Consider the following 24,858-nt stretch of genomic DNA (forward strand, 5'->3'; position numbering starts at 1 on the left):
TAAAAACCAAAAGATACCAAAACTAACACTTTTTAATGTCTCTATGTATAAGTTAACATCTATTTAAAGCAACAGGAAAGCATACTTCATGTATCAGACTTATGAAAAATGGCCAGAAGTTAATTTTATATGAGCCTGTGCCAAAAAATAGAGGTTTTCAATTAGGGTGAGGCCCTTATATCAAATGTAATATTTTTCACTTACCACAATTTTTCTGAAGTTGTTAAGTTATCAAACAAACTTTAACAGGTTTATAAATGTACTTTTGATGGAAATATAAGTTTCAAATAGCATAACACAGGTGGATAAAATGGTCTTTAGCAATGTTATGCTTAAAAAAACAGATTGCCAGTTTAGGCCGTTCCCCACATTTGCATATTTAAAAGCATATAAATGATATGGGAGATGGAGATATACTTCTTTTTGCTAAAATCTGTGCTCAGATATGATAAAACATGGAGCCTGGATGTAACAAGGACTGTCACTTTCAACTATATATGCAGACAGTATGGTCTGATGCAAAGTTTATTAACTTTACTGTTTAAAAACTGAATGAAATTTCAGCCTCAAAAGGCCAATATTTAAACCACTAGCTATCCAACAGAAGAAAGTAAAGGTAGTCTGTGAAACAGAAATGGTTAAGCAACCAGTAATAAGTGTTTTTGATGTAGGTTCAGTGCAATCTGTTTTGGAATACAACTTTTAAGTGCATAGAACTTCACATTTCACCTGCTGCATATACTGACCGTTAGCCTTAGACTATTAAAACAGCACATTTTGCACTCATTTTATGTTTTTATCTCCTTTTTTTTGTGTTCAGAGTTCACAAATAAGTTAAACAACTGAAATAAATACCACATACACAAATAGAAATCAGAAAAAAACTGTCAGAGAGAAATTAAGCATGCTGTTTTTGAAAAAAATGTGAAAAAAGTGAAAAAGCTACATTTTAGGCATTTAACCTGAAAAGTGACTTTTTCACAAAATTTCTATCAAATGAAAGTGAAAATCATTTCTTCTCATATAGTTTGACAAATCAATACCAATAGATCATTCAGAAAAGATGCCAAAGTAAAAATTCCAAAATTTGCTGAAATGCACCTCTTAGGCCACAGACCACAATTAATTCCTCTATCATTTCTTTATAACCTTTTGCATCATTAAAAAAATTGCACCATGCACTTTTGTCAAATTTTTTGTGTGTGTAATGTATTGTCCTAGTCCAAATATATATCCAAAATTCAGAAAGATTGCAGCAATCACTTTTACAAATTTAGCCAATACACATCCATACCCCTATTGACAAGTCAAGAGATGTTCCGAAAACTGTAAATATCACCTTTTTGCACTTGACCTAATCACTCATTCCATATCAAAATCAGTTAAAATACAACCTCCAAAAATTTATTTGACCTCTCTTCTTTCATTTCCACCCAAAAAGATTTAAGGAATGAGTGAGGAAAGGAAAGAAAAAAAATTAAGGAAAAATACACTCTAATTAAAAGGAACTATATTCGTGGACAACGAAAAGCGGGGTCATTAATTGTGGTCTTGGGCCTATTAGGGGCCTAAAACTTGACCAATTCTAATAAAACTTGGCATGATTCAAGCTTAGTATATTATAAAACAGGTTACAAAGTTTCAAAGCCATATGATACCAAATAAAAAAAATGTGGCATTTTTTATATCTGAATTTTGGGTGCTGAATTGTGGCGTTGAATTAGAACAATTAAAACTATCAAATTTGAGCTTCTAAAAACCAAAAGATACCAAAACTAACACTTTTTAATGTCTCTATGTATAAGTTAACATCTATTTAAAGCAACAGAAAGCATACTTCATGTATCAGACTTATGAAAAATGGCCAGAAGTTAATTTTATATGAGCCTGTGCCAAAAAATAGAGGTTTTCAATTAGGGTGAGGCCTTATATCAAATGTAATATTTTTCACTTACCACAATTTTCTGAAGTTGTTAAGTTATCAAACAAACTTTAACAGGTTATAAATGTACTTTTGATGGAAATATAAGTTTCAAATAGCATAACACAGGTGGATAAAATGGTCTTTAGCAATGTTATGCTTAAAAAAACAGATTGCCAGTTTAGGCCGTTCCCCACATTTGCATATTTAAAAGCATATAAATGATATGGGAGATGGAGATATACTTCTTTTTGCTAAAATCTGTGCTCAGATATGATAAAACATGGAGCCTGGATGTAACAAGACTGTCACTTTCAACTATATATGCAGACAGTATGGTCTGATGCAAAGTTTATTAACTTTACTGTTTAAAAACTGAATGAAATTTCAGCCTCAAAAGGCCAATATTTAAACCACTAGCTATCCAACAGAAGAAAGTAAAGGTAGTCTGTGAAACAGAAATGGTTAAGCAACCAGTAATAAGTGTTTTTGATGTAGGTTCAGTGCAATCTGTTTTGGAATACAACTTTTAAGTGCATAGAACTTCACATTTCACCTGCTGCATATACTGACCGTTAGCCTTAGACTATTAAAACAGCACATTTTGCACTCATTTTATGTTTTTATCTCCTTTTTTTTGTGTTCAGAGTTCACAAATAAGTTAAACAACTGAAATAAATACCACATACACAAATAGAAATCAGAAAAAAACTGTCAGAGAGAAATTAAGCATGCTGTTTTTGAAAAAAATGTGAAAAAAGTGAAAAAGCTACATTTTAGGCATTTAACCTGAAAAGTGACTTTTTCACAAAATTTCTATCAAATGAAAGTGAAAATCATTTCTTCTCATATAGTTTGACAAATCAATACCAATAGATCATTCAGAAAAGATGCCAAAGTAAAAATTCCAAAATTTGCTGAAATGCACCTCTTAGGCCACAGACCACAATTAATTCCTCTATCATTTCTTTATAACCTTTTGCATCATTAAAAAAATTGCACCATGCACTTTTGTCAAATTTTTTGTGTGTGTAATGTATTGTCCTAGTCCAAATATATATCCAAAATTCAGAAAGATTGCAGCAATCACTTTTACAAATTTAGCCAATACACATCCATACCCCTATTGACAAGTCAAGAGATGTTCCGAAAACTGTAAATATCACCTTTTTGCACTTGACCTAATCACTCATTCCATATCAAAATCAGTTAAAATACAACCTCCAAAAATTTATTTGACCTCTCTTCTTTCATTTCCACCCAAAAAGATTTAAGGAATGAGTGAGGAAAGGAAAGAAAAAAAATTAAGGAAAAATACACTCTAATTAAAAGGAACTATATTCGTGGACAACGAAAAGCGGGGTCATTAATTGTGGTCTTGGGCCTATTAGGGGCCTAAAACTTGACCAATTCTAATAAAACTTGGCATGATTCAAGCTTAGTATATTATAAAACAGGTTACAAAGTTTCAAAGCCATATGATACCAAATAAAAAAAATGTGGCATTTTTTATATCTGAATTTTGGGTGCTGAATTGTGGCGTTGAATTAGAACAATTAAAACTATCAAATTTGAGCTTCTAAAAACCAAAAGATACCAAAACTAACACTTTTTAATGTCTCTATGTATAAGTTAACATCTATTTAAAGCAACAGAAAGCATACTTCATGTATCAGACTTATGAAAAATGGCCAGAAGTTAATTTTATATGAGCCTGTGCCAAAAAATAGAGGTTTTCAATTAGGGTGAGGCCTTATATCAAATGTAATATTTTTCACTTACCACAATTTTCTGAAGTTGTTAAGTTATCAAACAAACTTTAACAGGTTATAAATGTACTTTTGATGGAAATATAAGTTTCAAATAGCATAACACAGGTGGATAAAATGGTCTTTAGCAATGTTATGCTTAAAAAAACAGATTGCCAGTTTAGGCCGTTCCCCACATTTGCATATTTAAAAGCATATAAATGATATGGGAGATGGAGATATACTTCTTTTTGCTAAAATCTGTGCTCAGATATGATAAAACATGGAGCCTGGATGTAACAAGACTGTCACTTTCAACTATATATGCAGACAGTATGGTCTGATGCAAAGTTTATTAACTTTACTGTTTAAAAACTGAATGAAATTTCAGCCTCAAAAGGCCAATATTTAAACCACTAGCTATCCAACAGAAGAAAGTAAAGGTAGTCTGTGAAACAGAAATGGTTAAGCAACCAGTAATAAGTGTTTTTGATGTAGGTTCAGTGCAATCTGTTTTGGAATACAACTTTTAAGTGCATAGAACTTCACATTTCACCTGCTGCATATACTGACCGTTAGCCTTAGACTATTAAAACAGCACATTTTGCACTCATTTTATGTTTTTATCTCCTTTTTTTTGTGTTCAGAGTTCACAAATAAGTTAAACAACTGAAATAAATACCACATACACAAATAGAAATCAGAAAAAAACTGTCAGAGAGAAATTAAGCATGCTGTTTTTGAAAAAAATGTGAAAAAAGTGAAAAAGCTACATTTTAGGCATTTAACCTGAAAAGTGACTTTTTCACAAAATTTCTATCAAATGAAAGTGAAAATCATTTCTTCTCATATAGTTTGACAAATCAATACCAATAGATCATTCAGAAAAGATGCCAAAGTAAAAATTCCAAAATTTGCTGAAATGCACCTCTTAGGCCACAGACCACAATTAATTCCTCTATCATTTCTTTATAACCTTTTGCATCATTAAAAAAATTGCACCATGCACTTTTGTCAAATTTTTTGTGTGTGTAATGTATTGTCCTAGTCCAAATATATATCCAAAATTCAGAAAGATTGCAGCAATCACTTTTACAAATTTAGCCAATACACATCCATACCCCTATTGACAAGTCAAGAGATGTTCCGAAAACTGTAAATATCACCTTTTTGCACTTGACCTAATCACTCATTCCATATCAAAATCAGTTAAAATACAACCTCCAAAAATTTATTTGACCTCTCTTCTTTCATTTCCACCCAAAAAGATTTAAGGAATGAGTGAGGAAAGGAAAGAAAAAAAATTAAGGAAAAATACACTCTAATTAAAAGGAACTATATTCGTGGACAACGAAAAGCGGGGTCATTAATTGTGGTCTTGGGCCTATTAGGGGCCTAAAACTTGACCAATTCTAATAAAACTTGGCATGATTCAAGCTTAGTATATTATAAAACAGGTTACAAAGTTTCAAAGCCATATGATACCAAATAAAAAAAATGTGGCATTTTTTATATCTGAATTTTGGGTGCTGAATTGTGGCGTTGAATTAGAACAATTAAAACTATCAAATTTGAGCTTCTAAAAACCAAAAGATACCAAAACTAACACTTTTTAATGTCTCTATGTATAAGTTAACATCTATTTAAAGCAACAGAAAGCATACTTCATGTATCAGACTTATGAAAAATGGCCAGAAGTTAATTTTATATGAGCCTGTGCCAAAAAATAGAGGTTTTCAATTAGGGTGAGGCCTTATATCAAATGTAATATTTTTCACTTACCACAATTTTCTGAAGTTGTTAAGTTATCAAACAAACTTTAACAGGTTATAAATGTACTTTTGATGGAAATATAAGTTTCAAATAGCATAACACAGGTGGATAAAATGGTCTTTAGCAATGTTATGCTTAAAAAAACAGATTGCCAGTTTAGGCCGTTCCCCACATTTGCATATTTAAAAGCATATAAATGATATGGGAGATGGAGATATACTTCTTTTTGCTAAAATCTGTGCTCAGATATGATAAAACATGGAGCCTGGATGTAACAAGACTGTCACTTTCAACTATATATGCAGACAGTATGGTCTGATGCAAAGTTTATTAACTTTACTGTTTAAAAACTGAATGAAATTTCAGCCTCAAAAGGCCAATATTTAAACCACTAGCTATCCAACAGAAGAAAGTAAAGGTAGTCTGTGAAACAGAAATGGTTAAGCAACCAGTAATAAGTGTTTTTGATGTAGGTTCAGTGCAATCTGTTTTGGAATACAACTTTTAAGTGCATAGAACTTCACATTTCACCTGCTGCATATACTGACCGTTAGCCTTAGACTATTAAAACAGCACATTTTGCACTCATTTTATGTTTTTATCTCCTTTTTTTTGTGTTCAGAGTTCACAAATAAGTTAAACAACTGAAATAAATACCACATACACAAATAGAAATCAGAAAAAAACTGTCAGAGAGAAATTAAGCATGCTGTTTTTGAAAAAAATGTGAAAAAAGTGAAAAAGCTACATTTTAGGCATTTAACCTGAAAAGTGACTTTTTCACAAAATTTCTATCAAATGAAAGTGAAAATCATTTCTTCTCATATAGTTTGACAAATCAATACCAATAGATCATTCAGAAAAGATGCCAAAGTAAAAATTCCAAAATTTGCTGAAATGCACCTCTTAGGCCACAGACCACAATTAATTCCTCTATCATTTCTTTATAACCTTTTGCATCATTAAAAAAATTGCACCATGCACTTTTGTCAAATTTTTTGTGTGTGTAATGTATTGTCCTAGTCCAAATATATATCCAAAATTCAGAAAGATTGCAGCAATCACTTTTACAAATTTAGCCAATACACATCCATACCCCTATTGACAAGTCAAGAGATGTTCCGAAAACTGTAAATATCACCTTTTTGCACTTGACCTAATCACTCATTCCATATCAAAATCAGTTAAAATACAACCTCCAAAAATTTATTTGACCTCTCTTCTTTCATTTCCACCCAAAAAGATTTAAGGAATGAGTGAGGAAAGGAAAGAAAAAAAATTAAGGAAAAATACACTCTAATTAAAAGGAACTATATTCGTGGACAACGAAAAGCGGGGTCATTAATTGTGGTCTTGGGCCTATTAGGGGCCTAAAACTTGACCAATTCTAATAAAACTTGGCATGATTCAAGCTTAGTATATTATAAAACAGGTTACAAAGTTTCAAAGCCATATGATACCAAATAAAAAAAATGTGGCATTTTTTATATCTGAATTTTGGGTGCTGAATTGTGGCGTTGAATTAGAACAATTAAAACTATCAAATTTGAGCTTCTAAAAACCAAAAGATACCAAAACTAACACTTTTTAATGTCTCTATGTATAAGTTAACATCTATTTAAAGCAACAGAAAGCATACTTCATGTATCAGACTTATGAAAAATGGCCAGAAGTTAATTTTATATGAGCCTGTGCCAAAAAATAGAGGTTTTCAATTAGGGTGAGGCCTTATATCAAATGTAATATTTTTCACTTACCACAATTTTCTGAAGTTGTTAAGTTATCAAACAAACTTTAACAGGTTATAAATGTACTTTTGATGGAAATATAAGTTTCAAATAGCATAACACAGGTGGATAAAATGGTCTTTAGCAATGTTATGCTTAAAAAAACAGATTGCCAGTTTAGGCCGTTCCCCACATTTGCATATTTAAAAGCATATAAATGATATGGGAGATGGAGATATACTTCTTTTTGCTAAAATCTGTGCTCAGATATGATAAAACATGGAGCCTGGATGTAACAAGACTGTCACTTTCAACTATATATGCAGACAGTATGGTCTGATGCAAAGTTTATTAACTTTACTGTTTAAAAACTGAATGAAATTTCAGCCTCAAAAGGCCAATATTTAAACCACTAGCTATCCAACAGAAGAAAGTAAAGGTAGTCTGTGAAACAGAAATGGTTAAGCAACCAGTAATAAGTGTTTTTGATGTAGGTTCAGTGCAATCTGTTTTGGAATACAACTTTTAAGTGCATAGAACTTCACATTTCACCTGCTGCATATACTGACCGTTAGCCTTAGACTATTAAAACAGCACATTTTGCACTCATTTTATGTTTTTATCTCCTTTTTTTTGTGTTCAGAGTTCACAAATAAGTTAAACAACTGAAATAAATACCACATACACAAATAGAAATCAGAAAAAAACTGTCAGAGAGAAATTAAGCATGCTGTTTTTGAAAAAAATGTGAAAAAAGTGAAAAAGCTACATTTTAGGCATTTAACCTGAAAAGTGACTTTTTCACAAAATTTCTATCAAATGAAAGTGAAAATCATTTCTTCTCATATAGTTTGACAAATCAATACCAATAGATCATTCAGAAAAGATGCCAAAGTAAAAATTCCAAAATTTGCTGAAATGCACCTCTTAGGCCACAGACCACAATTAATTCCTCTATCATTTCTTTATAACCTTTTGCATCATTAAAAAAATTGCACCATGCACTTTTGTCAAATTTTTTGTGTGTGTAATGTATTGTCCTAGTCCAAATATATATCCAAAATTCAGAAAGATTGCAGCAATCACTTTTACAAATTTAGCCAATACACATCCATACCCCTATTGACAAGTCAAGAGATGTTCCGAAAACTGTAAATATCACCTTTTTGCACTTGACCTAATCACTCATTCCATATCAAAATCAGTTAAAATACAACCTCCAAAAATTTATTTGACCTCTCTTCTTTCATTTCCACCCAAAAAGATTTAAGGAATGAGTGAGGAAAGGAAAGAAAAAAAATTAAGGAAAAATACACTCTAATTAAAAGGAACTATATTCGTGGACAACGAAAAGCGGGGTCATTAATTGTGGTCTTGGGCCTATTAGGGGCCTAAAACTTGACCAATTCTAATAAAACTTGGCATGATTCAAGCTTAGTATATTATAAAACAGGTTACAAAGTTTCAAAGCCATATGATACCAAATAAAAAAAATGTGGCATTTTTTATATCTGAATTTTGGGTGCTGAATTGTGGCGTTGAATTAGAACAATTAAAACTATCAAATTTGAGCTTCTAAAAACCAAAAGATACCAAAACTAACACTTTTTAATGTCTCTATGTATAAGTTAACATCTATTTAAAGCAACAGAAAGCATACTTCATGTATCAGACTTATGAAAAATGGCCAGAAGTTAATTTTATATGAGCCTGTGCCAAAAAATAGAGGTTTTCAATTAGGGTGAGGCCTTATATCAAATGTAATATTTTTCACTTACCACAATTTTCTGAAGTTGTTAAGTTATCAAACAAACTTTAACAGGTTATAAATGTACTTTTGATGGAAATATAAGTTTCAAATAGCATAACACAGGTGGATAAAATGGTCTTTAGCAATGTTATGCTTAAAAAAACAGATTGCCAGTTTAGGCCGTTCCCCACATTTGCATATTTAAAAGCATATAAATGATATGGGAGATGGAGATATACTTCTTTTTGCTAAAATCTGTGCTCAGATATGATAAAACATGGAGCCTGGATGTAACAAGACTGTCACTTTCAACTATATATGCAGACAGTATGGTCTGATGCAAAGTTTATTAACTTTACTGTTTAAAAACTGAATGAAATTTCAGCCTCAAAAGGCCAATATTTAAACCACTAGCTATCCAACAGAAGAAAGTAAAGGTAGTCTGTGAAACAGAAATGGTTAAGCAACCAGTAATAAGTGTTTTTGATGTAGGTTCAGTGCAATCTGTTTTGGAATACAACTTTTAAGTGCATAGAACTTCACATTTCACCTGCTGCATATACTGACCGTTAGCCTTAGACTATTAAAACAGCACATTTTGCACTCATTTTATGTTTTTATCTCCTTTTTTTTGTGTTCAGAGTTCACAAATAAGTTAAACAACTGAAATAAATACCACATACACAAATAGAAATCAGAAAAAAACTGTCAGAGAGAAATTAAGCATGCTGTTTTTGAAAAAAATGTGAAAAAAGTGAAAAAGCTACATTTTAGGCATTTAACCTGAAAAGTGACTTTTTCACAAAATTTCTATCAAATGAAAGTGAAAATCATTTCTTCTCATATAGTTTGACAAATCAATACCAATAGATCATTCAGAAAAGATGCCAAAGTAAAAATTCCAAAATTTGCTGAAATGCACCTCTTAGGCCACAGACCACAATTAATTCCTCTATCATTTCTTTATAACCTTTTGCATCATTAAAAAAATTGCACCATGCACTTTTGTCAAATTTTTTGTGTGTGTAATGTATTGTCCTAGTCCAAATATATATCCAAAATTCAGAAAGATTGCAGCAATCACTTTTACAAATTTAGCCAATACACATCCATACCCCTATTGACAAGTCAAGAGATGTTCCGAAAACTGTAAATATCACCTTTTTGCACTTGACCTAATCACTCATTCCATATCAAAATCAGTTAAAATACAACCTCCAAAAATTTATTTGACCTCTCTTCTTTCATTTCCACCCAAAAAGATTTAAGGAATGAGTGAGGAAAGGAAAGAAAAAAAATTAAGGAAAAATACACTCTAATTAAAAGGAACTATATTCGTGGACAACGAAAAGCGGGGTCATTAATTGTGGTCTTGGGCCTATTAGGGGCCTAAAACTTGACCAATTCTAATAAAACTTGGCATGATTCAAGCTTAGTATATTATAAAACAGGTTACAAAGTTTCAAAGCCATATGATACCAAATAAAAAAAATGTGGCATTTTTTATATCTGAATTTTGGGTGCTGAATTGTGGCGTTGAATTAGAACAATTAAAACTATCAAATTTGAGCTTCTAAAAACCAAAAGATACCAAAACTAACACTTTTTAATGTCTCTATGTATAAGTTAACATCTATTTAAAGCAACAGAAAGCATACTTCATGTATCAGACTTATGAAAAATGGCCAGAAGTTAATTTTATATGAGCCTGTGCCAAAAAATAGAGGTTTTCAATTAGGGTGAGGCCTTATATCAAATGTAATATTTTTCACTTACCACAATTTTCTGAAGTTGTTAAGTTATCAAACAAACTTTAACAGGTTATAAATGTACTTTTGATGGAAATATAAGTTTCAAATAGCATAACACAGGTGGATAAAATGGTCTTTAGCAATGTTATGCTTAAAAAAACAGATTGCCAGTTTAGGCCGTTCCCCACATTTGCATATTTAAAAGCATATAAATGATATGGGAGATGGAGATATACTTCTTTTTGCTAAAATCTGTGCTCAGATATGATAAAACATGGAGCCTGGATGTAACAAGACTGTCACTTTCAACTATATATGCAGACAGTATGGTCTGATGCAAAGTTTATTAACTTTACTGTTTAAAAACTGAATGAAATTTCAGCCTCAAAAGGCCAATATTTAAACCACTAGCTATCCAACAGAAGAAAGTAAAGGTAGTCTGTGAAACAGAAATGGTTAAGCAACCAGTAATAAGTGTTTTTGATGTAGGTTCAGTGCAATCTGTTTTGGAATACAACTTTTAAGTGCATAGAACTTCACATTTCACCTGCTGCATATACTGACCGTTAGCCTTAGACTATTAAAACAGCACATTTTGCACTCATTTTATGTTTTTATCTCCTTTTTTTTGTGTTCAGAGTTCACAAATAAGTTAAACAACTGAAATAAATACCACATACACAAATAGAAATCAGAAAAAAACTGTCAGAGAGAAATTAAGCATGCTGTTTTTGAAAAAAATGTGAAAAAAGTGAAAAAGCTACATTTTAGGCATTTAACCTGAAAAGTGACTTTTTCACAAAATTTCTATCAAATGAAAGTGAAAATCATTTCTTCTCATATAGTTTGACAAATCAATACCAATAGATCATTCAGAAAAGATGCCAAAGTAAAAATTCCAAAATTTGCTGAAATGCACCTCTTAGGCCACAGACCACAATTAATTCCTCTATCATTTCTTTATAACCTTTTGCATCATTAAAAAAATTGCACCATGCACTTTTGTCAAATTTTTTGTGTGTGTAATGTATTGTCCTAGTCCAAATATATATCCAAAATTCAGAAAGATTGCAGCAATCACTTTTACAAATTTAGCCAATACACATCCATACCCCTATTGACAAGTCAAGAGATGTTCCGAAAACTGTAAATATCACCTTTTTGCACTTGACCTAATCACTCATTCCATATCAAAATCAGTTAAAATACAACCTCCAAAAATTTATTTGACCTCTCTTCTTTCATTTCCACCCAAAAAGATTTAAGGAATGAGTGAGGAAAGGAAAGAAAAAAAATTAAGGAAAAATACACTCTAATTAAAAGGAACTATATTCGTGGACAACGAAAAGCGGGGTCATTAATTGTGGTCTTGGGCCAAAGCAGCAACCCTCTATCGAGATAAAACGAACTACTCTCCCTTGAATCTCGTATCAACTGGGAGACATATATTCCATATGCATGTGCTTCTGGAATGTTGCTACATAGAAATGGAAAGTTCACAATGGTAAAGCCGAAATAATCTGTTTGTTCTCAACCGATCATAATTGCTTATTTATCGATGTAAGTCAAGAGATGAGGTCGACTATTTTTTTTTTATTATGAATGGGTGAGTATCTAGTATAAGCAAGCCCAAGAGAAAATAATATGGTAAATTCAAGCTGCTTTCTGGATGAAAAGTATTCTGGAATACAAGTATGGACAAAAGGTGTTCCGTGAAATCTTTAGTCATCATATACTGACAAAGCTTTCAATGAGATAACTAGGAATTATTTGAAAACAAAAACAAAATATGCAGATGAATGGTTTAATAAAAACTAATAGTTAAAGGACTATCTTCAAAATCTGTTTAAAAATAAAAAAAAAAAAACGTTTCAAGGCGCCTCAATAGTGAACGATTAAGTTCTTCTGGGAAGATTTGAAATACATGTAATGCCGATAACCGGCGAACTAGCTAGAGTTAACAAACTCGTGTATTATGTCGTTGAATACCTTACTACATGCATAATGAAAGTTGGGGGAGCTAGATAGAAAGATAGTTATTTTATTCTCTAAAAACTAAATACAAGTTTACAGAGAAACTAGCTAGCTGATAGCAAACCGCTTTAATGCAGATGGTCAATAATAATAAGAAATATACGTATCGTAATATAAAAAAAGAACAATATTGGCATCTACTTCTATAGGAAAACACATCATAAATTCCAAGGAAAAAGAACATATGTTTGTAATTGTGTGTATTACATCTTAATGTTGTATTGGTAGATGTATCTAAACAATACATTACTATATCACGTAGTTTCAATTATAGATGATTTTTTGATTTGATTAAAAATATTCATAAAATAACACAGATGCAGATCCATTACTGTCTTTTGTCATTAGTCTTTTTAAATTTCAATGTAAGTGATAAAAATCATAAATCATTAAAAAGAATACTGAAAAATTTCGACTCTGGCAGTCAGTCGGGATATCCATCTTTCATATGGCGTGATTATACCAGATACCCCCTCCAGAAAGTCTCTACGAGATCAATCGTATAATATGTTCATATTTATTTATAGACAGCGTTCAGTCATTATTAATACAGAAAAAAATGTCCATTGTTTTCCGGGCTTATTAGTGTTAAATACATTTTTTTCTTTTCTTCACATACATAGATATAGGAAGATGTGGTGTGAGTGTCAATGAGACAACTCTCCATCCAAATAACAATTTAAAAAGTAAAACATATATATATTTACTCATATCTTACCAAAAGATTGTGCAAGTATTCTTCATTGAATGACAAAGAAAATGCAATAAATTATAATGTATATTATTACTTAATAATATACGTTGCATCTAAATACCAGATATACTATTATCCCTGTAAAATATTTGTCGGAAACTAACTCATCCATAGATAAAACAATAAGATGATGAATGTAACCCATAAAATAGTTGATTTAATCCTTTGGAGAATAGTCATTGATGTATCTAATAGCACATTGTATCTTATTTGTAATGTGCTTAAGTGTTGTTGTTTAACTTGTTCTTCAAATCAATATTGAATGAGAAATGGGTAGTTGTGAGAGCAAGTAAGCATCTAAAAAATCTTTATGAGACACCTATAACATTTTTATTTTTCTGCAAAATAGAGAAATTAGGTAATGTTAATATTTTCCGATAAATGCATGTACTATTCTGTCGCATTGACGCTCACCCAAAACCATCTCTTTCATATGTGATTGTCTAAATGAGGGACAAAAGATACCAAAGGGACAGTCAAACTCATAAATCTAAAACAAACTGACAACGCCATGGCTAAAAATGAAAAAGACAAACAGACAAACAATAGTACACATGACAAAACATAGAAAACTAAAAAATAAACAACACGAACCCCACCAAAAACTAGGGGTGATCTCAGGTGCTCCGGAAGGGTAAGCAGATCCTGCTCCACATGTGGCACCCGTGGTGTTGCTTATGTGATATCAAATCCGGTAAATAGTATAATTCGGTAAGTCACATTCATGAAGGGAAGGGGATTGTAATTACGACGTAAGGAAATATCCGATATCATTTGTGAAATGGTTGTTCCATAACGGTCAACCAACTCGTGATGGCGTCCGTAAAATTTACGAAGGGATGATTTCAACTTCAACATTTGAAACTCTTGGTTTAATAGCTTCCTTGTGAGCAGCAACCCTCTATAAAAAAAAGCATGATAGGAAATGCAAGCACGGGAATATCGTATCAATTGGGAGATATATACCCCCTATGCAGGTGCTGCTGGAATGTTGCTACTTAGAAATGGAAAGTTCACAATTGGAAAGCTGAAATCATCTCTTTTGTCGTAAAGGTTTGTTTTCAACCGAAGTCAAGATATGAAGCCGACTTAACTGTATCTGTAGTATCCGTTATCTCTAGTTCAATGGGAAAGATGCGTTTCACATAGTCACCAAATTTTGAATTATATAGCGGAAAGTAGAGTTAAAGGATATTGCTAACTTCTTATCTTTCTTCCTAAGAAGTTAAGGTGCTACTTCATTTCTGTATTCTTTAATTTGTTAGGCCAATTTTTATCTTTTCTTTATTTATTGTTTTGACCACTGTTCTCTATTCTTCTTTTGGTCTATTTCCTTATTCTGTTACGTTTTGCCTATTCATGTATTATTTTCTATTCTGTGAACCCAGTGCATACCCTGTTATGTACCTACATGTAGCAGTATGGGTTTCCATTTCACCGATCAGATACTTACGGTAGATAACTCACCCTGGTATGTAAGTAATTGAGGGAACTAATGCTATTGAAATGATATACCCTCCTCCATCCCTCGCGTCATCCTCACAGGACACACACATACAAGGTGTTGTTGTGCGTATAGAATCAATTTCCTTGTCCAAGGCATCAGCTATAAGATATGAAATGACAAAAATAAACAGTTTTATTGTACGTTTAGATTCAATGCATTTGTCCAAGTCATCACCTTCAAGATATATGAATTGCGTGTTTTACGTTAACGAAGGGACTTAACGAAGAGTGTTCGCATTTAGTGTCGTTATAACCAAGTTTATCCGAGTTGTAAAAAAAATATACAATGCAGTTATTTTCTAAGGTTATGTACGCTAGAGAACTCTGACAACAGCGCTTTAATGGGTCCGTAATTCAAATTATGTGCTCCAATCCAAAGACGTATCCTCATTTTCTAGTATAATTTAAAATCTACCGTCCTCCATCCTTGCAAAACATACCTATGGTATTATTGTTAATATGTTCTCTTCCTTAGAATGCATCAAATATTTGTCACTGGACGTTAAGAAAGAAATCGATGTCCTGCTATAGTAGTTCCATCAGTTTACAATTCAACATTCGCCCAGAGTTTGTCATTTTGTAATGCTTGTTCGTGTACACACATGTATGTTTACTTTCTGTTTTCAACGAATTGGTGAACATTTTAGGCCTAAACTCCTTAATTCTAAAGGAATATAAACAGTTAGAAATTAGATATTAAATCTGTATTTTTCCGACTTGTAAATAGGATCTACAAGGAGCTTCGAAGGGATGAAAATATAACAAGTAAAGAACTGAATAGTTGATAGGAACTTTGTTATTATTTTTATTCAACTTATATAAGCAAAACTGTTACTAGTATTTACTTTGATATCTTTTTTTTTTACTTCTTCATTTGTCATACAAAATTATAAAAATATATATATATATATATACAACTCGTCTAAACATCAACCCAACAATGTTAGATCTGTAAATTTGCTTTCGCAAATTTTTGGTTCTTCCCTCGCCGGGATTCGAACCCATGCTACTGTGATATCGTGACACCAAATCGCCTGCACTGCAGCCGTCCCGCTAGACAGCCATGTATCACCATCATTGATGGCGATCCAATGGATACATCTGTTGTAGGGTTGTCACTGACTCAGACGTACTTTATAGATTTATAGATTATCGTTGATCATCTCAACGAGATTGATTTTCTCGCTTGAGCTGGTATAGCGAAAGTGAGAAAAGCAATCGAGTTGAGATGTCCAATGATAATCTATTTATCGCTATTTTACCTATGACGACGTTGTCAATTTCATGTCAATTTCGTTAGCAACGCCACGTGGCTTCCTTAGTTTCTAGTGATAATTATTCCATATCAAGCGAGAAGCATGATATGAAAATTATCACAAAAAAAGATCAAAAGAAAAACGCACAAAATAGCGATATATATATATATATTAAAGTTTCGGAAACACAAATAAAGGCTATACTTGAATGAATGAAGGAACTTTATTCTCACAAAACTACATGTCATAGTTAGAGAGAAAATATATATTTACAATTACATATATGTATATATAAGCATGCACATGTGTGAATAAATAACGTAACTTAACTTGAGGATATATACAATGAAAAGATTACTGAAAACTACTATAAATGCAATCGAATGATGCAAATCTGTCTTTCAACAGGCCATCCATAGCTCAAGTCTGGGTTTAAGTTTCATTTATTTTTGATTTTAAAATAGTATTTTGTTACCATGCTCAGTGTTTATAATAATGTTCCGGATCACATATCCAAATTTTATTCTAATAACAGAATTTGTTTACATTTACCTTGCTCATTGCTTATAATGTGTCCAGGATCACATATCCAAGAAGATTTACATCCTCGTCCACAAAAGTCACCTTTAATATCCGTCTGGGGATTAGGGAAATCTTCTTTGTCCCATGTTAAAACAAAGGGTTTTGTCACACAAGGTTTAGTCGTAGAATCATCACCTGAATATGCAGGAACAGTGGACGATACAAATTCCTTGACAATCAGTAAAACTATCAATAATCGTAAAACACCCCTGTATGTAGAACAGTTAACCATTGTTACACTGGTATATCAGAAATATCGAGCAATGAACCACGAACTTACTAATCTATAGCTCGTCGGTATTCATTATTGGGATTTGCTTAGCTAACATTTATTTCAAATGTCTTGTCCTATGGTTATATTTTTTCTTAAATATTTTTCAATTAAAAAATGACAGTGTTGGAACTGTATTGTAACGCTGAGCCAAGCGACATAGTAATTGATTAAAGACATAACTGATCCATAGATATTAAATCTTTTAAGACGCGTTGTATGATATCGTATATGCTATTATTCGTTATTCTGTTCGAACTTCTCATGCGAATCTTTAAATTATTCATTGTCTAATGATTACGAATAATTGCATGTTAGATAACACCATTTAACATGAAATATTATATTTTACAAAATTTTAACATTTGATTTGATTTCTTATAACTTGTGTAAATAATACTGTGATCAATATAAAAGAAGAAAACACAAACAATCTATTAACATGTTATGTTAAAGCAAACAAAAGACTAAATATGAAGTGATATAGTTATGGTTAATAGTAAGCCTGCATATCACTCATGTTTATACAGATCTCAATAATTCATAAAATGGAATTGTCAAACTATTAGACAATACAACAGAACAAACAAAACCAGACTGAAGCATGTAACTGCGACTCCGAAATATCAAACGTACTAACAAAATACATGTAACAACGAACAACGCATGGTCTAGAAGGCATGACTTTGTATAGACATTCAACTATTTTTTTGTTTGAGTACAAAAGAAGCCACCTTCTGTATACGCTCTTAGTTGATCATCAGAAACAAATAACTGTTATTGCGAATGACAATTGTCAAATTATGTATATGTATATACCATGCCGCGGGGAAAGCTTAGTTTGGAGTAACTTACAAAAATACAGAATTGATAGAAGGTACGACCATATACATTAACAACTAAGTGTACCAGGTAATACACACACACAAACCTCAAAACAATAAAGAAGGGTCGTAAACGGTGTACCTTCATGACGAATAACGGTACTTGCCGATTGACGTTAACTACAACTAACGAACTAAAAAAAATGTACACTTTCTTTTAGACGATACAAAAATCGTCTGTATTTTGAAGTCACATTATTTATTTTTTTCAAAACTGACGGTAACGATAGTTATTTGAGGCCTCTCATAACGAATCACGATAATGATATTTTGGCAAATCACGGTAAGAAGTTAGCCAATTTGACGCTGACGGTAGACAAATTAAAATTACCGTTTAACGCCTGACGATAAACATGATAAAGGACATTGATACCCTTATAAAGGTGATACCCACACAGTGTTTGCACATTTCTTCGAAATAAAAGGTGTGTATCAAGAGTTGTTGAGCCGGCGGAGAACATTTGAGCGCATTGATAGGACATTTGAGCGAGAAAAAAAATGACATGTGGGCGCCAAAGTAGAACCCATTTGAGCGCCAGAATTTTATCCCATTTTAGAGAAAGTTAAAATTGTCAGAGCCCATTTTAGCGAGATATTTTAACCCTTTTTAGTAAATGAATAATATAGGATAAATTAAAAAAATGTTTGATAGACTCAAGACAGCACAATATAAAACAAATATAAAACATGTCCATTAATATACAGCACTAATAGACTCAAGACAGCACAACATAAAACAATATCAAAATTTCCAATTAGAATACAGCACTTAAAGTCTTAAAGGTTAAATCGAATGTTAAAAGTCTGTTTTAGCCTGGAATTTATAACCTAGAGAAAGTACGTAATGGGCTCTAGATATACCCCTTGTACCATAGTACTGTTCATAGAATTGCATTAGAAACCGCCCTTTCTCTTCATCTTATCTAGATTGTGGGGAGCATTCCTCTATACTTCGTATCTTTATATAAGTTGTTGTTTGTAATTTTATAATAGTATCGAGAAAAACATAAATTGCTGGGTGACAACTATAAAATTTCTCATTATAATGGGAATGGTACGACTCTGGACCATTCTTTGTTTGCTTTGAGTTGCACGGAACTTCTGTCCAAAGCTTAGGTGGGAACTTCAAATCTTCAGAAACATAATATTCCGTAAGATAATCAGCGAATTCAACACATCTCTTATCTGCTGGTGCAACGGAAACGAATTCCTCTACAAAAGATCACAAAACAATCAAACGTATACATCCTTGATCGAAAATACAGGTGAGCGGATTAATCCGGCGCTTAAATGGGCTCTAATGTTGGCGCTCAAAGGTCCCCTAGTAATTTTATTTTTTTCACTTAAATGTCCTGCGCCCTGTTGAGCAGACAACAATACCCAGAAATCAAAATAACATACAGCAACATCTTATGAAACATGGATTTAGTCAAAAGTATTGTATTCATGGAGTTCTGTTTTTCGATTTTTAGGACTTATATAACGATAATTATGCAACCTCTGATATATTTTAGGGCCTCCATAATTCGATTTCATAATACCCATAAATATGGACCAGTTGAAACAAGTTTGAGACGCAACCTGAAACTTAGTTTATAAATTCCTTATGATATGGTCTTTCTAATTTCAATGTCAAGTTAGAGTTCTGACCCCAATTTCACAGTCCAGTGAACATAGAAAATGGAAGTGCGATCGGCGCATCCGTGTACTGGGGACACATTCTTGTTTAAATATATAAAGCAATTGTTCTACAGCGACGTCTTACTTCTAGTGTTGGACTTTTCGAATTCAATATTTGTTTGTATATATATCTCAGATACGGTAGTCCTCAAGGAGTAAAAAATAAAGCTCTTGTATCCTGTCTATTTTTAGCTGTATTACCTTTGCTACAGATATGTCAGGATCAATAACACAAATTGAAATTCGATAAAATAAAAGAGTTTTATTAGTCTCAAAATCTGTTAAAATATTTTCCAAGTCTTGTTCAGGATATGTGTAGTCTGGAAAATAAATTGATAATATTAGAAACAGTGTGAGTTCGGGGTAGTTGTTTAGGTTTTATGTTAACTGAACTCTCTAATCTGAAGGAACGTTTCATTCCTTAAATTGTCTTAGATTTTGGACAAAGAGAAATGTGGTAACATATCATCATAAAAATGCCTTGCATTTATTAGTAGAATACAAATTACATATTTTTAGAGAGGGGAAACTTTCTTCAATATATTTTCTCTCGATATGTGTTCTTGTTATGCATAAATTTAATGAAAGTGCCTCGAAAGAGAGATGGTTGTACCCGCCATTTTTCAGTTTCACAGACAACAAAATAATTTCGCGCGATTACAGACTGCTAGAAGTTTCATACTTGGTCGATACCTATATAATTTGCAGATGTTTTTAACTAGGAAGATTAACTAGTAAGGCGTTCTGTACATATTAAAATAAACAAAAGATTTACTAGAAAAGATATGTCAGCATAATTGTATATGGACCATAATTTGCTATTGGGCTCAGTTTCCTATAACTATAGAAAAGTGATAAAATGTGAATAACTGTAAGAAAAGTTGCAACTACATCTAAAGATGCCATTATTTTTATCAACATACAAGTGTATGCTACTCTTCCCTAGAAAAAAAATTAAAATATACAAATTTCAAAGATTCTACAACCGTATTTTTGTGTCGTTTCTCGCGTTATTTATTGCTTCCGAAGAGCATAACGCTGACTGATTTATAGATAATCGTCACCGGCAAATTCGTAACTTTTGCTTTCAAATAACAAAGAACATCGACCAGTAAGAATAGTGAGAAGAAAATGCCGAGAACTATAAGTATTTATGTAGCAGATGTAAGAACAGTGGCGTGATTTTTGTGTCCGATTTCGTAACGCAATTTTTAGATGATGTAATCTGCTTTGTTGTAATAGAATTCTTAAAAACAATATGCAAATATGAACTCTCGCGAGATGTTCAAACAGGTAAATCCAAGATGATTTACATTCTTGTTTTGATCATCGTAATAATTAAGTAAGAAAATTACGTTGCCGTTATGCGTTACATTTCACACGAAACAGAAGTCCAGTTATTTATTAAAATTGTTTTTGTCCTTAAGTTCTAACCATTTCCGGTCATACGTGAAACATGTGACTAACATGTGATCACGCCATTACGGCCGGATGTACGAAATACTAGGTCTAAACATTGTTTTTGTTTCCAACGGGATGTTAGCAAACATAATCTGTAGACTTGTTTCGTCTTGTTTAAAAGGGGAAAATACAATTGTCAAAGAGATTGCGCCGGTGGTCTGTTATTTTTCCTATGTGCATAATGTTACATACAATCCTGTGTGAAAATAAATGTCCAATGACTTGATAAAATCGATTTCATATTTGACAGACGTTAGAACACACTTCGTTTCCCGATAATGACGTGAAGAGTCCTTGGAAAAATCAATCGAAATTACGTCTCTTATCATTGTACCAATGCTCGTTGGATTGATTTAACTTCAGCAGTAAATATTACTGGATATTTTAGGTGAATAAATATAATTTAATAACAAATACATGTTAATATACCGTTACACTTAGAATGTACAAAGTTGGAATCCTGTCACAGTTTTTAATTAATATTTTTTATTCATGTTCTGCAAACACTTATCAGAAACGCAATAAATGTGTCAAAGGAGAAGTAAACTTTTAGCATGCATGACTTGAAAGGAAGTACTTTATTGATTTTAGCCCACTAAAGTAGGTTAAAATGTGGAAACCCTGTAGATGGTGTACAGGTCACAAGTATCACATTGTGTCTATTTTAAAGATTTTAATTCCACGTTAAAGGATTTTTCTTTACTGGATTTAAAGAATGTTACATTACCAATGATTTGGAATAGATTGTATATAATTGGAAAATCAAAACCAAATATAAATACATTTTTTTTTGCTTAAACATCATGATTCAACGATTATGGTATCCTGTATCAATGGAGAAAATATGGAAAATTCTGAATAAATTGTACTAATTGTTTTCAAAACAAGCACATATTTAGGAGTTTTATAATACTGTTACATTTAAGATGGATTTCAAGAAAAAGTATACTGTTCAGATTATTTTAAGCAGATTTTGCAATAAAATAAAACTAAAAAAATGCTTTCGGTTTCTTATGGTTTCCTGTCAGGTTTAAAAAAAACTTTAATATAACATTGAAAATAGATTTTAAATATTTACATGAAGCAAGTAACACTAGTAATGGTGTTTATTTATGCCTTTTGAATTATATTACGCAAAATAAAGAAAATAAAAATTGGTTTCCTGTTTGGTTTCATGTCACGTAAACGGTGAATCAAAATGTATTAATTTTTTCTCGAAAAACTCAATTGTTCCATTCATACTATTCTAACACCAACACAACCCACTAAATAAAAGTTAAAATTTTAGAACTTATAAAAAAAGATACAAAAAGAAACCAAAGGCCGAATACCAAATTATGGTCCATATTTGTGTGCATAGCAAAAGTCACCTACAGTGCTGAAATTCAGTTGGCGTTGAATTTGATTACACCAAAAACCTCAAAAACTGATTTATATTTCAAGAATAAATTTTGTTGTTATGGTGTAATACAGTTTATATTAATTTGTGAAAGTATTCATAAGTATTCTACAATCACCGCCACTAAAAGACCGACGTACAGAAAACAGATTAATACTTTTCTGCAAGAGTATACACGGTCAAGTAAACTAACCATCTGACCAACATGACCAACTGAAAAAAACACCCAGACAACCAAGAACATGCAGTCAACATTTTCTCAGACTTCAAATGAAAACAGACACATTAAAATACAATTTTATTCCAAATACATGTGTACCATCAAAGACTGGAACCTACTACCACAAGATAATAGATATCTTCATTAAAATTCAGACAGCAGAAGAACCAGATAAATCCTTTAGTGAAATTGTAAGGGGGGGCCCAACTTGAGTAAATTACTTGACATAAGCATAGTGTATTAATATCCTTGGATGTACATGTATCACTATAAACCTATCAAGATCAAGAATAAAGATTCTACTCCTGATGAAGGTTCGTTATGGACCGACCAGTCAGGCTATAAAACATCACCAGGCGTTGTTAATTATGCTGTTAATTATTTGTTTTGTTATATATAGTATATTTATATGCTTTCACATTTTTTACTGCTGATGCACATAATAAATACAGCTTCACAGTTGCTCCCATTCCTGATCATCCCCTTTCACATTTGCTCCCTGAATTCTTTAACAGTTTGTAAAGATTGATTGAGAAGTGATACATCTGGTTGATATTGTTATAGTTTACTTATACATATAAATATACATATCTTCTGCTGTTGTTTTTTCTATGGTCAGGCTGTTGTCTCTTTGATACATTCCCCATTTCCATTCTCAATTTTATATACGAGAACATGGACATAAAATCATACAAAGAACATGTACATATGTTCTAGAAATATACATGTACATGTATGTTGAACAAGTATACAATAATACAAAAGTACATTTGTTGATAAGATAAACAGATCATAAACTACATGTTTACTGTAGAAATGCATATTTAAAGATCATACATATCAAATGCATGTTATAGGTGACACAAATTTATGATCAGTGATATACAAAAAAAGTAGATTGAAAAGTTCTCAGAGTTAAAATTAAATCACAAATTAATTCTGTTTTGTTTCAGATTAAAATGAGTGGCAATCCCAAGCTAAACATCATGCTTTTTAGCTCACCTGGCCCGAAGGGCCAAGTGAGCTTTTCTCATCACTTGGCGTCCGGCGTCCGGCGTCGTCCGTAGGCGTCCGTCGTCCTGCGTCCGTCGTCGTTAACTTTTACAAAAATCTTCTCCTCTGAAACTGCTGGGCCAAATTATTCCAAACTTGGCCATAATCATCATTGGGGTACCTAGTTTAAAAATTGTGTGGCGTGACCCCGCCAACCAACCAAGATGGCCGCCACGGCTAAAAATAGAACATAGGGGTAAAATGCAGTTTTTGGCTTATAACTCAAAAACCAAAGCATTTAGAGCAAATCTGACAAGGGGTATAAATGTTCATTAGGTCAAGATCTATCTGCCCTGAAATTTTCAGACGAATCAGACAACCAGTTGTTGGGTTGCTGCCCCTAAATTGGTAATTTTAAGGAAATTTTCCCGTTTTTGGTTATTATCTTGAATATTATTATAGATAGAGATAAACTGTAAACAGCAATAATGTTCAGCAAAGTAAGATTTACAAATAAGTTAACATGACGGAAATGGTCAAATGACCCCTTTAGGAGTTATTGCCCTTTATAGTCAATTTTTAACCATTTTTAGCTCACCTGGCCCAAAGGGCCAAGTGAGCTTTTCTCATCACTTGGCGTCCGGCGTCCGTCGTCCGTCGTCGTCCGGCGTTAGCTTTTACAAAAATCTTCTCCTCTGAAACTACTGGGCCAAATCAAACCAAACTTGGCCACAATCATCATTGGTGTATCTAGTTTAAAAAATGTGTGGCGTGACCCGGTCATCCAACCAAGATGGCCGCCACGGCTAAAAATAGAACATAGGGGTAAAATGCAGTTTTTGGCTTATAACTCAAAAACCAAAGCATTTAGAGGAAATCTGACATGGGGTTAAAATGTTTATCAGGTCAAGATCTATCTGCCCTGAAATTTTCAGATGAATCGGTTAACCTGTTGTTGGGTTGCTGCCCCTGAATTGGTAATTTTGAGGAAATTTTGCTGTTTTTGGTTATTATTTTGAATATTATTATAGATAGAGATAAACTGTAAACAGTAATAATGTTCAGCAAAGTTAGATTTACAAATAAGTCAACATGACCGAAATGGTCAGTTGACCCCTTTAGGAGTTATTGCCCTTTATAGTCAATTT

General features: G+C 32.3%; 2 protein-coding genes across 3 annotated transcripts in view; one reads left to right on the plus strand and one right to left on the minus strand.

The window, feature by feature from the left end:
- LOC134686643 (uncharacterized) overlaps positions 1 to 17,242 on the minus strand; it is a 33,050-nt gene extending 15,808 nt beyond the window's left edge. The window contains exons 1-2 of the mRNA XM_063546318.1: positions 16,773 to 17,242; positions 14,926 to 15,064 (exon numbers count right to left, since the gene is read on the minus strand). Of these exons, the coding sequence (XP_063402388.1) occupies positions 14,926 to 15,064; positions 16,773 to 17,034 (401 nt within the window). The 5' untranslated portion in view covers positions 17,035 to 17,242. The remainder of the gene's footprint in view (positions 1 to 14,925; positions 15,065 to 16,772) is intronic.
- A 2,770-nt stretch (positions 17,243 to 20,012) lies between these two features.
- The window catches only part of LOC134688575 (SWI/SNF-related matrix-associated actin-dependent regulator of chromatin subfamily A containing DEAD/H box 1A-like), a 31,981-nt gene continuing 27,135 nt past the window's right edge, over positions 20,013 to 24,858 (plus strand). The window contains exon 1 of one of the 2 annotated variants that reach the window (XM_063549382.1): positions 20,013 to 20,094. The gene's annotated coding sequence lies outside the window, so the exon portion shown is untranslated. Of the gene's footprint in view, positions 20,095 to 20,265; positions 20,372 to 24,858 lie in introns of those variants that run through there. The other variant, XM_063549383.1, reaches the window with a different exon arrangement.

The sequence above is a fragment of the Mytilus trossulus genome, chromosome 10, assembly GCF_036588685.1.
Source record: "Mytilus trossulus isolate FHL-02 chromosome 10, PNRI_Mtr1.1.1.hap1, whole genome shotgun sequence".
In the NCBI taxonomy this organism is placed as follows: Eukaryota; Metazoa; Mollusca; class Bivalvia; order Mytilida; family Mytilidae; genus Mytilus; species Mytilus trossulus.